The sequence below is a fragment of the Myotis lucifugus genome, unplaced genomic scaffold, assembly GCF_000147115.1.
Source record: "Myotis lucifugus unplaced genomic scaffold, Myoluc2.0 scaffold_1053, whole genome shotgun sequence".
NCBI lineage: Eukaryota > Metazoa > Chordata > Mammalia > Chiroptera > Vespertilionidae > Myotis > Myotis lucifugus.
The window spans coordinates 60,799-70,943 of NW_005872101.1; the positions used below are offsets into that span (position 1 = coordinate 60,799).

Below are 10,145 nucleotides of genomic sequence, written 5' to 3' on the forward strand. Positions count from 1 at the left end.
CTGTAGCAAAAAAAGAAAGAAATTTATGTAAATTAGAAGGAAAATGAAAACAAAAATTAATTCACTGTCCTCTTAAAACGCCTGCGCAGAGTTCACGGAGAGAGCCCAGGCCCGGGGCGAAGGAGCGGAGCTGGCGCTGGGGGCTGTGGGAACCGGATTCTTGGGCATCTGCCCGGCCCGGCCCTGTCTCCCGGCCTGGCTTCCTCTCGCCGCCTTTGTCACTCCCGGGCATTCAGTAGCTGCCACCGCACGGGGTGGGGTGGGTGGGAGACAAGGGAAGTTTTGTGGGGCCCAGAAATAAAGGAGTAACTGCCCAGCCATCCTGGGTTGCCACGGCAACCGTGTCATCACCCTCGAACCGGGGTGGCTGGCACGCTGGGGGCTTGGATGGTGTTTGTTAAAGGGCCAGACGGAGAGGACAGCCGGGCCCGGCCTGGTAACGGCGTGAGCCCCGCTCCCACGGGAGAAAGGCCTCGGCTCCGGCCCAGCCCCGTCAGCCAGCAGGTGTCCATCGGCACCGTTGGGGGCTCGGGGCGGAATCTACCCGAGTGAGCACTGGGTGTGCCTGCGTTCCTGTCGCTAGGGCTGCGGTAACAGATGACCACACGCACTTAAGTGGCTTAAAACAGCAACTTCAGCCCTGGCCAGTTTGGCTCAGTGGATAGAGCATTGGCCTGCGGATTGGAGTTCCGGGTTCGAGTCCTGTCAAGGGCACATGCCCGGGTTGCAGGCTCGATTCCCAGTGTGGGGTGTGCAGGAGGCAGCCCATCAATGATTCTCTCTCATCATTGATGTTTCTCTCTCTCTCCCTCTCCCTTCCTCTCTGAAGTCAATAAAAATATATTAAAAACAAAACAAGAACAGAACTTCGTTCCCCGGCTCTGGAGGGCAGAGAGCAGGGTGTGGGCAGCCGGGTCCCGGGAGGTGCTAGCGAGTACGCAGGGCTGTCCCCCAGCTTCTGGCGGGCCGGCCACCTGGGCATTCGTTCCTTGGCTGTGGGAGAATCATGCCAATCTCTGCTGACGTCACGTGGCCCCTGGCTCTGTGTCTCCCTCTTTTATGAGGATCCAGTCCCACCGGAGCAGGGCCCGCCCCCCGCAGTGACATCGTCTTCGTGAATCACACCTGCAGCAGCTCTGAGCCCACCTGGGGCCACACTCTCGGGCTCTGGGGGTTCAGACTGCGACGTCGGAATTTTAGGGGACACGCCCCGCCGTGCGGCACTAGTTTTGTTGTCAGGGACATGGCATTTACTGAGCCGGCTGTGGCCACGGACGTCCTCCAGGGCCACCCGTGAAGAAGGTGGGCTGATGGGCTGGTGGCTTTGGTCTCCTAGGAGGCTGTGCTTCTGTGGGCTCCCCACTTCCAGGGGTGGGTCCCCCACCTTCTCTGTGACCATAAGCCCAGTGTTTAATCTGCCCCTGCATGGTGCTCAGACTGTGGGAGAAAGAGCACTCTGTCTGTCCTTCCTCTGAGCTCTGAGAGCACCCACCACCACCCGCACATGGTAGGTGCTCAGCTAATGCCCCCTGGGCGAGTGTTGAAAATGCTCCACAGACTCAGATAGCTGGACTAACGTGACGCCTGCGTACAGAATGGATGCTCCGTGCACTGTGCTGGCATGGCCCCAGCATACAGAAGGTGCTCGATAAATGCTCCATGCACTGTGCTGGCATGGCTCCAGCATACAGAAGGTGCTCGATAAATGCTCCGTGCACTGTGCTGGCATGGTCCCAGCATACAGAAGGTGCTCGATAAATGCTCCGTGCACTGTGCTGGCATGGTCCCAGCATACAGAAGGTGCTCGATAAATGCTCCGTGCACTGTGCTGGCATGGCCCGCGCATACAGAAGGTGCTCGATAAATGCTCCGTGCACTGTGCTGGCATGGCCCGCGCATACAGAAGGTGCTCGATAAATGCTCCGTGCACTGTGCTGGCATGGCCCCAGCATACAGAAGGTGCTCGATAAATGCTCCGTGCACTGTGCTGGCATGGTCCCAGCATACAGAAGGTGCTCGATAAATGCTTTGTACACATAAGGTGCTCGATAAGTGCTCCGTGCACTGCCCTGCATCGAGCCCCGTGTTCCGAGCCCTGCACTCATTTCCATTTTTGTGGGTCTTCACAGTAGTGATGGTCTCGGGGGAGGTTTTGGTTGCTCTGGTTCCCATTGGTAGGCGGTGCGGGAACCTCACCCACGAGGACCAGGTGGGAGGTGGCTTCCTGGGGGAAGGTCCCCTGGGAAGGGCTGGACGGGTGGGGCATGAGCTGTCTCCCCGGAGGGGTCACGTGGGCATCGTCAGGCGTGCCCTCGGGGAGCTGTCCTGTGTGTCAGTGACAGTAAAGAAAAAAGACAGCACCCTGACCTTCAGCCACGTTCTGTAACTCCCCGGGGATCAGGCGTTGGGTAGTACAAGACATGTAATAGGGAGAGATTGGGGGGCGCTGGGAGTGGGACCCCCTCTTCCCACCGCAGGGGCCGAGCTCCAGGACGGTGCCTCTCCTTCCAGGTTCATGAACCACCGGGTGCCCGCCCACCAGAGGTACCAGCCCACGGAGTACGAGCACGCGGCCAACTGTGCCACCCACGCTGTGAGTGGGCCCCGGGGCTGAGAGCTGAGGGGCACCTCCAGGTCGGGGTGGGGAGGCACTGTGTCTCCGTCCCACGCTGTGAGTGGCCCCCGGGGCTGAGAGCGGAGGGGCACCTCCAGGTCGGGGTGGGGAGGCACTGTGTCTCCCTCCCACGCGATGCCCACGCGATGGCCCACGGCCTGCTCCTCACGCCCCCGTGGCCCCCGGAGGGTGAGCCGTGGCGCTGAGCCGGCCTCTGCCTGGGCCTCTCCCCGGAAATGGCCATAACCAAGGCCTGGAGGATGAGGGTTTCCGTGGACATGGTGGGGACCGCACGTGTGACAAGGCGGAGGCGGCGCCTGGGGGCCTCGGGCCGGCGACCTGGGGACGCGGAGCGGAGGGGAGCAGCCAGAGCTGCCCCTGGAGGCGGGCCCCGCTGCCTGTTCCCAGGGCTGCCGTCCAGTGTGAGCCGCTGGCCTCCGGTGGCTGTGGACATTGACACTGAAATCCGTCTAATGAAATAAAATGTAAAATTCCTTGCCCAGCCCTGGCCGGTTTGGCTCAGTGGATAGAGCGTCGCCTGCGGACTGAAGGGTCCCAGGTTCGATTCCCCATAAAATATATTTTTAAAAAATTCCTTTTCCCAGCGGCACAGTCACGTTTACTAGAAAGTGCTCCGCAGCCGCCCGTGCCTGGCGGCCCCCACTCTGGACGCCCAGGTTAGGGTGTCCCCGCTGCGGGCGGGAGGGCGGGAGGGCGGGAGGGAGGGCTCCGGCCGCCGGGCCCTGAGCCAGCGCTGCCTGCACCCCCGCTTCCAGCTCTGGATCATCCCCAGCTTCCTCGGCAGCTCCAACCTCTACCTCCTGTCGGACGACGCCTGGGAGACCGTTTCCGCCTGGCTCTACGGCCTGGGCCTGTGCGGGCTCTTCGTGGTGTCCACCGTGTTCCACACGGTCTCCTGGAAGAAGCGCCACCTCAGGTGCCGAGCCGCCCGCGGGAGGGCACGCCGCGCAGGGACCTGGCCGAGGGGGGGTCGGGGGGCAGGCGGGATTCCCTCGGGGATGCTGCCAACAGCTGTTTGCTGGGCGCTTCCTGCCCTGCACGTAGGCACCCCCCCAGTGCTCACAGCGCCTGCGATGGTCGCTGATGCCCCCCCCCCCCCCCCCCGTTACAGAGGCGGGGAATGAACCCCCAGCAGGGAGGGGACTTGGTCAGGGGCACAGTCCCTAAACGCTGGGCTGGGATTTCAAACCAGGGCTTCTGGCCCCGGAGCCTGGGCACGAAACCACAAAGCCAGAATCCAGAGGGTCTTCAGGGGGCACAGAGTTTAGTTTATTTTTTAAATAAATTTTTATTGACTTCAGAACGGGAGAAAGGGAGAAGGAGAGAAAGAAACATCGATGAGAGAGAAACCCTGATCTGCCTCCTGCACGCCCCCTAGTGGGGAACCAACCCAGGCACGTGCCCTGGACAGGAATCAAACCCCGGACCCTTCAGTCCACAGGCCGACGCTCTATCCACTGAGCCAAACCAGCCAGGGCGGGGCGCAGAGTTTAATAGCTTTGCATTTTAGCCACAGAATTCTTTCCTCACTTGCAGTCTCCTGAAAGCCCAGGATGTACGATAGAAACGCAGAGGGGAAGGGAGGAGGGTCCTGGGGGGGGGGGACCCCTGGAGGCCCCAGCTAACCCCAGGGGTAGGGAGCCTGGCTTGAAAGCCTGGTCGCGGAGAGACGGGAGGCCGAGGTCGAGGGGGTGGCTGGACAGATGGGGCCCCGCCCAGGCCCTCGCTGGGCCAGCGCTGCCCGGCTGCTGGGTGATGCCGCCTTCTCTGCCCAGGATGGTGGAGCGCTGCCTGCACATGTGTGACCGCATGGTCATCTACTTCTTCATAGCGGCCTCCTACGCGCCCTGGTGAGTGCCCTGCGGCCATGCGAGGGGTGGGCTGGCTCCCTTCCTGTCCTCGTTCTAATAGCTCTGTGTTTGGTGGGCACCACGCTGACGGCACAGAGAGCGAGGCGGCCGCCCCCCTCACCCCGCTCTCGTGCCCGCTTCCCTGTGCGTCCAGCTATTTCCCGTGTGAAACGGCCAGTGCGTGTAAACATGTGCCTATGTGACTGTCCATGCAGACCGTGCATACACACGCACACACACGTGCACACTTAGAGTTTATAAGCGAACGTTTACAGCACTTTTCTCCGACCTTAACACGGCAGGAAGGAGGCTGTGCCGACTGCCCCGCAGTTTGCGTTCCTTCTCCTAGCGCATCGCTGGGACGTCGGTCCACAGTCGCACATCAATGCTCAACCCCTGAGCCTCGCCGGGCAGGGCGCAACTGTCCTTGTTTGTGTATCATGGAGCCCCTGTGTGCGGACCTGTTGGCTGAATGTGATGAGGTTGCTCAGAGGCAGCCTCTTGTGACTGCGGACAGCAGCTTCAGGGGCCCAGCCCATCCTTGTGGGATAAATGCCGAGACTCACGCAGACTTCTGGGCGGCAGGGAGGGGCCTGGTCATCTGTGACCTGTTTGCCAGCGCCCTCTCCGCAGATGTGCCCGGTTACACTCCCCTAGCACGTCACTCTGTTCGAAAGTTCTGGCATGAAGAAGCCCTGAGCGTCAGGCCACCCCATGGGAGCCTGGGGAGCCTGCAGGGCCTGTGCCGAGGTGGGCCTTCCACTCCCGTGTGCTGACCGTGCATGCGTGGCTGGGCTGTGCTGGGGTCAGGACACTGAGGTTCTGTAGGTCAGTGGTTCCCAAACTTATTTGGCCTACCGCCCCCTTTCCAGAAAAAATATTACTCAGCGCCCCCTGGAAATTAATTTTTTTAAAATTTTAATAGCATTTAAACAGAAAGATATATGTATTAATGTTTCTACCTTTTTCGTAAAATATAGTAAAGAAAGGTGTAAATTAGAAACATTGAAGTTTGAAATTATGAAACTATTTATTGAACTCAGAATAGAAAGGTAATACAAAAAAAGTTAAAACAAATGCACCTGTGGCCATCACCGCCCCCCTGGATCGCTGCAGCGCCCACCACTTTGGGAATCACTGCTGTAGGTGGAGGAGGGTCTGAGACAGGACAGTGGTGGCCGGTGGGACGGGCCTGTGTGCACTCAGCCATGGGCGCTCAGAGGAGGCAGAGCGCTGGCGTGGGGGCAGCCGGAGGGCTGCCTGGAGGAGGGGGAGCCACAGAAAGGTTTGTTCCATTTTTGCCCCGGGAAGCTCTCTGCTTGGCTATTCTAAACCGGGCCTTCTGTCTCATTACATCAGCTAATAAGTAGGTTTTGTTTGCACATACAAAGGCGATTGTTTTTTAAACACGTCTGATGGAGGGGTGCCATTCCTGCTGTCTGTCCGTCTGTCCTCTGTCTGTCTGCCTGCCTGTTGGTGCACCATCAGACCTGCCCAGCCTGGGCTTCTCTCCTGAAAACCCGCAGGGTTTAGGCTGTCAGACGCCAGGGAGGCAGGCGGACGGAGACTTCTAGAAGCCTAGATGGCCCTGGTGAGGAGTGCAGCGAGGGTGGGTAGGCGGGGGGCCACGGAGCGCACCAAGAGCGGCTAGAGCTGGAGGCCACGGGAGGGCCTCGGTCCACCAGCGGCTTCTCGTTGGCCGGAGCTCCCGAGGCAGCACCTGCGGGTCAGGAGCCAGGCAGCTCAGGTGCCTGCTTGGATGTGGACAGGAAGTGCCGAGCTGTTCTGTGCTCAGCTGCCGAGACAGACAGATCTGGAGTAATCCTGACTCTCCACCCCTTTGTGGGTGGTGCCTGGGTTTCCATTCCTTATCCCTGCGCTGACCACGGAGCAGTGCCCTGTGCTGCCCCTGCTGGTGGCTGAGGGTACACCGGCTGTAACTCCTCCAGGACTTAGGGCTGAAGGTCCCTGGGCTGACACAGCTGTGGCGAGGGCCATGAAGCAGGGGTACGGGGGGTGCGAGGTTTGCTCAGGAGGAAGAGGCAGCAGAACTGGGGGTTGATCGGATGGGGGACGAGCGAGCCCGAGGCGCTCCGTGGTGACCAGCGCCCAGGCGGGAAGCGGGGTGCGTGGTGGCAGGGGCCGGGCGCAGGCGCTGTGTGTAGAGGATTTTCTGTCCTCTTGCTCTGGCTGTCCAGCTGTCCTCTGAGAGCGCGGAGGGGCCCGGGGCCGCGCTGCGGGTGGGCGTCTGGCTCCCCATCCCGGCCTCAGTCAGAAGGCCCCTGTTTTTGTTTGCTTTTATTCCATCTTTACAGATTGGACTAACATAGGGGCCTCCTGGGTACAACCTTGACTTAGAGAAGAGTGTGGTGTTGGGGGACCGGAGGCTCTGGCCTGGGAGAAGGGGCATGCCGGTGTGGGAGCGACACGCGTGTCCCGGCTGGGCCCTGGGGCTGCACCGCGGGCCACACGTGTGCGCACGGCCAAGCCTGGCAGATCCTGCCGGTGGCCGTCCCAGCAGGCTCCCCGTTCACTGATTGATTGACCTTTTTTTAAGAAAGAGAGAGAAAAGGAAGCAGGAAGAGAGGGAGAGAGAAAGGGAGGGAGAGAGGGAGGGGGAGAGAGGAATACTGGTTTGTTGTTCCCCTTATCTATGCATTTATTGGTTGTTTCTTCTGTTTTGTTTGTTTATTTGTTTGTTTGTTTATGGGCTGTTAGTTGTATGTGCCCTGGTCGGGGATTGAACCTGCAACCTTGGCTATCAGGACGCCACTGTCACCAGCTGGCCGGCCTCCTGCCTCCCCTCCGCGCCGAGACAGCCGTGTGGCTCATTCCCTCTCCTGATTGCTCACGTGTCACTTTCTCTCTGTGTCTCTCCACACGTGTCCCCGAGAGTCCATGTCTCACCACAGTGGACAGGTCTGCGGGGACAGTGTCCCGGGCTGGCCAGCCACACAGGGCCCTGCAGTGCCGGCCGGGGCCCCTCAGACTGTGCCCTCCGGTCTCCGCAGGCTGAACCTCCGGGAGCTGGGCCCCTGGGCCACCCACATGCGCTGGCTGGTCTGGGTCATGGCCTCCGTGGGCACCGTCTATGTCTTCTTCTTCCATGAGCGGTAAGCCGGGGAGGGGGGCCTCTGGGGGGGGGGTGAGGGGCCCTCAGGGCTCCAGCAGGGCCTCCTTCCTGCGCCTGGAGGGAGGACACCCCAGGATGCCCCGGGGGCTTGAGGGCACAGCTCTGCCCGGCATCCCAGCATCCAGGCCCGTGGACAGCCACAGGTCCACAGCTCACGGAGGGTTCCGAGGCCACTGCAGGGTGACACGTGCCACCTGCCGTCCCCAGGCTGTGCTGGCAGACACGGAGCAGCGGCTCTGAGCCCTCGGGGCCCCGTTTGCTTCCATCAGCCGAGCGACACGACGGAGTAACTAGTGAGGGACAGACGGGGTATAGAAGCAGGAGGAGTGACAGACGCCGGAACCCCCGGGGACGGCAGTGGGTGTCAGCTGATGCAGCCGCTCGGGTCCTTGGAGCGCGGCTGCTTGGGCCCAGGGGCCCAGGTGCGGGTCGAATGGTCATGTCTGCCCGGGGCCTAATAACGACGCGGAACCGAGTCTCAGAGAGAGGATGAGGCCTGTCCGAGGTCACCCCCCTGCCAGCGCCGCGGGGGGTGGCGGTGACGGCTGCGCCCACGGCGGCCTCTCCTCCTGCAGGTACAAGCTCCTGGAGCTGCTGTGCTACGTGGTCATGGGCTTCTTCCCCGCCGTGGTCATCCTTTCGATGGTGAGTCCACCCCCGGCGTGGGGCCTCCGTCTGCCTGGGGAGCACCCGGACTGACTCGGGATCGTCACCCAGAGCCCGCTCCTCTGGCAGGAGGGGAAACTGAGGCTCGGTGTGTCCACGTGACCCACCCAAGGAGGCGGTAGAATAGACAGGTTAAACCCTGAGGGCCTCTCCTCTCTGAGCCTCAGCTGCCCCATCTGCTAAATGGACACGGTAAACTCACCCTGCCCATTACCTCCTAGGCCGCAGAACGGTATTACTACTATTATTACTATTAATCCCCATCCAAGGTCATGCTGATTGATTTTAGAGAGAGGGGGAGGGAGGGAGAGAGAGAGAGAGGAGAGAGAGAGAGAGGAACATCAATGTGAGAGAAACATCTGACCAGTTGCCTCCCCTATGTGCCATGACCGGAAGTTGAACCTGGCTGGGAATCGAACCCACCACCTTTCAGTGCTCCAACCAACTGAGCCACATGGGCCAGGCCAGAGAAGAGTATTATTTTAAAATTATTATTATTGGCAGATGTTAAAATTTTATGAAGTAAAATCTAACAGGTTTTTTAAAAAAATTTTATGGCTTTTAACGAAGGTCTCCCTCTTCTCGAGGTTTGTAAATATTGACCTATATTTCCTTACATTCCTTTTATGGTTGACTTCTCATTTCTAATCCTGTATATGGTGAGCCCCCCCCCCCGGGCCCCGCCAGCTACTTCCATTTACCTGCTACTGAAAACGCGCTCCTCTTATCCGATGTTAAATTCAGGGTCTGTTTCTCAAATTCCAATTCTGTTCCAGCGATGGGCCCGTTTTTGTTTTTATTGTTTTATTGATTTGAGAACGAGAGGGAGGGGAAGGGAGAGAGAGAGAAACAGCGAGGAGAATCATCCATCAGCTGCCTCCTGCACGCCCCCTCCTGGGGATCAGCCTGCAACCCGGGCATGTGCCCTGACCGGGAATTGAACCGGGGACCTCCTGGGTCCTGGATCAACACTCAACCACTGAGCCACACCGGCCGGGCGGGCCTGTTTTTACACTAACACCAAACCGTCTCCTACTGCAGCTCTAATCGCATTTGAATACTTGGCAGTGAAGGGCTGTGCCATTGGTCTTTCCTGCTCAGCGCCGTCCCTGTGACCTGTTCTCGTGTTTATAGGTTAGCTTTTCCCAAGTTTATTTTTATTTAACCAGTTAACGACCACGCATCCAAAACGGAACCATCCCCACACGCCATGATATTTTGAATTTAATTGGAAAAATCAATTTGCAATGAATATTATACAAATATTACTCACAATTCGGGTGTTCTTGGATATGTTCAGTTGAAAATTCTCATGAAAAATGACTTTAAAGTTGGCCAGGGCTGCCCCGTAGGGAAAACATTTTTTTTTATAGACGCGCGTGGCGTGTGGGGCGGGTCCCCCGCTCGCATCTACAGACGCTTGTGGCGGACAGTGGGTTAATATGCGTATTTAAGTTACATCTATTAAATTATGTAATATCTACCAAATCACATGTTACGTACTTAAATATATCCATGTAGGTACTTACATTTGTATAGCAAACGTACATTTAAATACATGCTCACTGCAAAGAATAGGCCTCGTCTGAAAGTATAAAACAGCAGCAGTCCCTCCCTCCTCATGCTGTCACGGCCATGAACGGTTTCCTGTCTGTCTTTCCCATTTTTAAATGTACACGCAAGTCTGTGTGGCCATGCAGACGTGTTGACTTGTTGGCTTTCCTTTTACAAAAATGAGATCACACTATGCAGACCCCCCCCCTCCACCCCCCTGGTAATACGCAGTTACAATCGGCCCGAGTTTACACGTTTCCCGCACTCCACCGCAAATCTATATGAACCGAGTTAAAGACGGCTCCCG

At 58.7% G+C, this 10,145-nt stretch overlaps 1 protein-coding gene across 1 annotated transcript in view; it reads left to right on the forward strand.

The window, feature by feature from the left end:
- Nucleotides 1-387: 387 nt before the first annotated feature.
- The window catches only part of MMD2 (monocyte to macrophage differentiation associated 2), an 11,274-nt gene continuing 1,516 nt past the window's right edge, over nt 388-10,145 (forward strand). Inside the window, exons 1-6 of the mRNA XM_023747918.1 lie at nt 388-548; nt 2,512-2,593; nt 3,391-3,551; nt 4,411-4,485; nt 7,497-7,598; nt 8,194-8,263. Of these exons, the coding sequence (XP_023603686.1) occupies nt 388-548; nt 2,512-2,593; nt 3,391-3,551; nt 4,411-4,485; nt 7,497-7,598; nt 8,194-8,263 (651 nt within the window). The remainder of the gene's footprint in view (nt 549-2,511; nt 2,594-3,390; nt 3,552-4,410; nt 4,486-7,496; nt 7,599-8,193; nt 8,264-10,145) is intronic.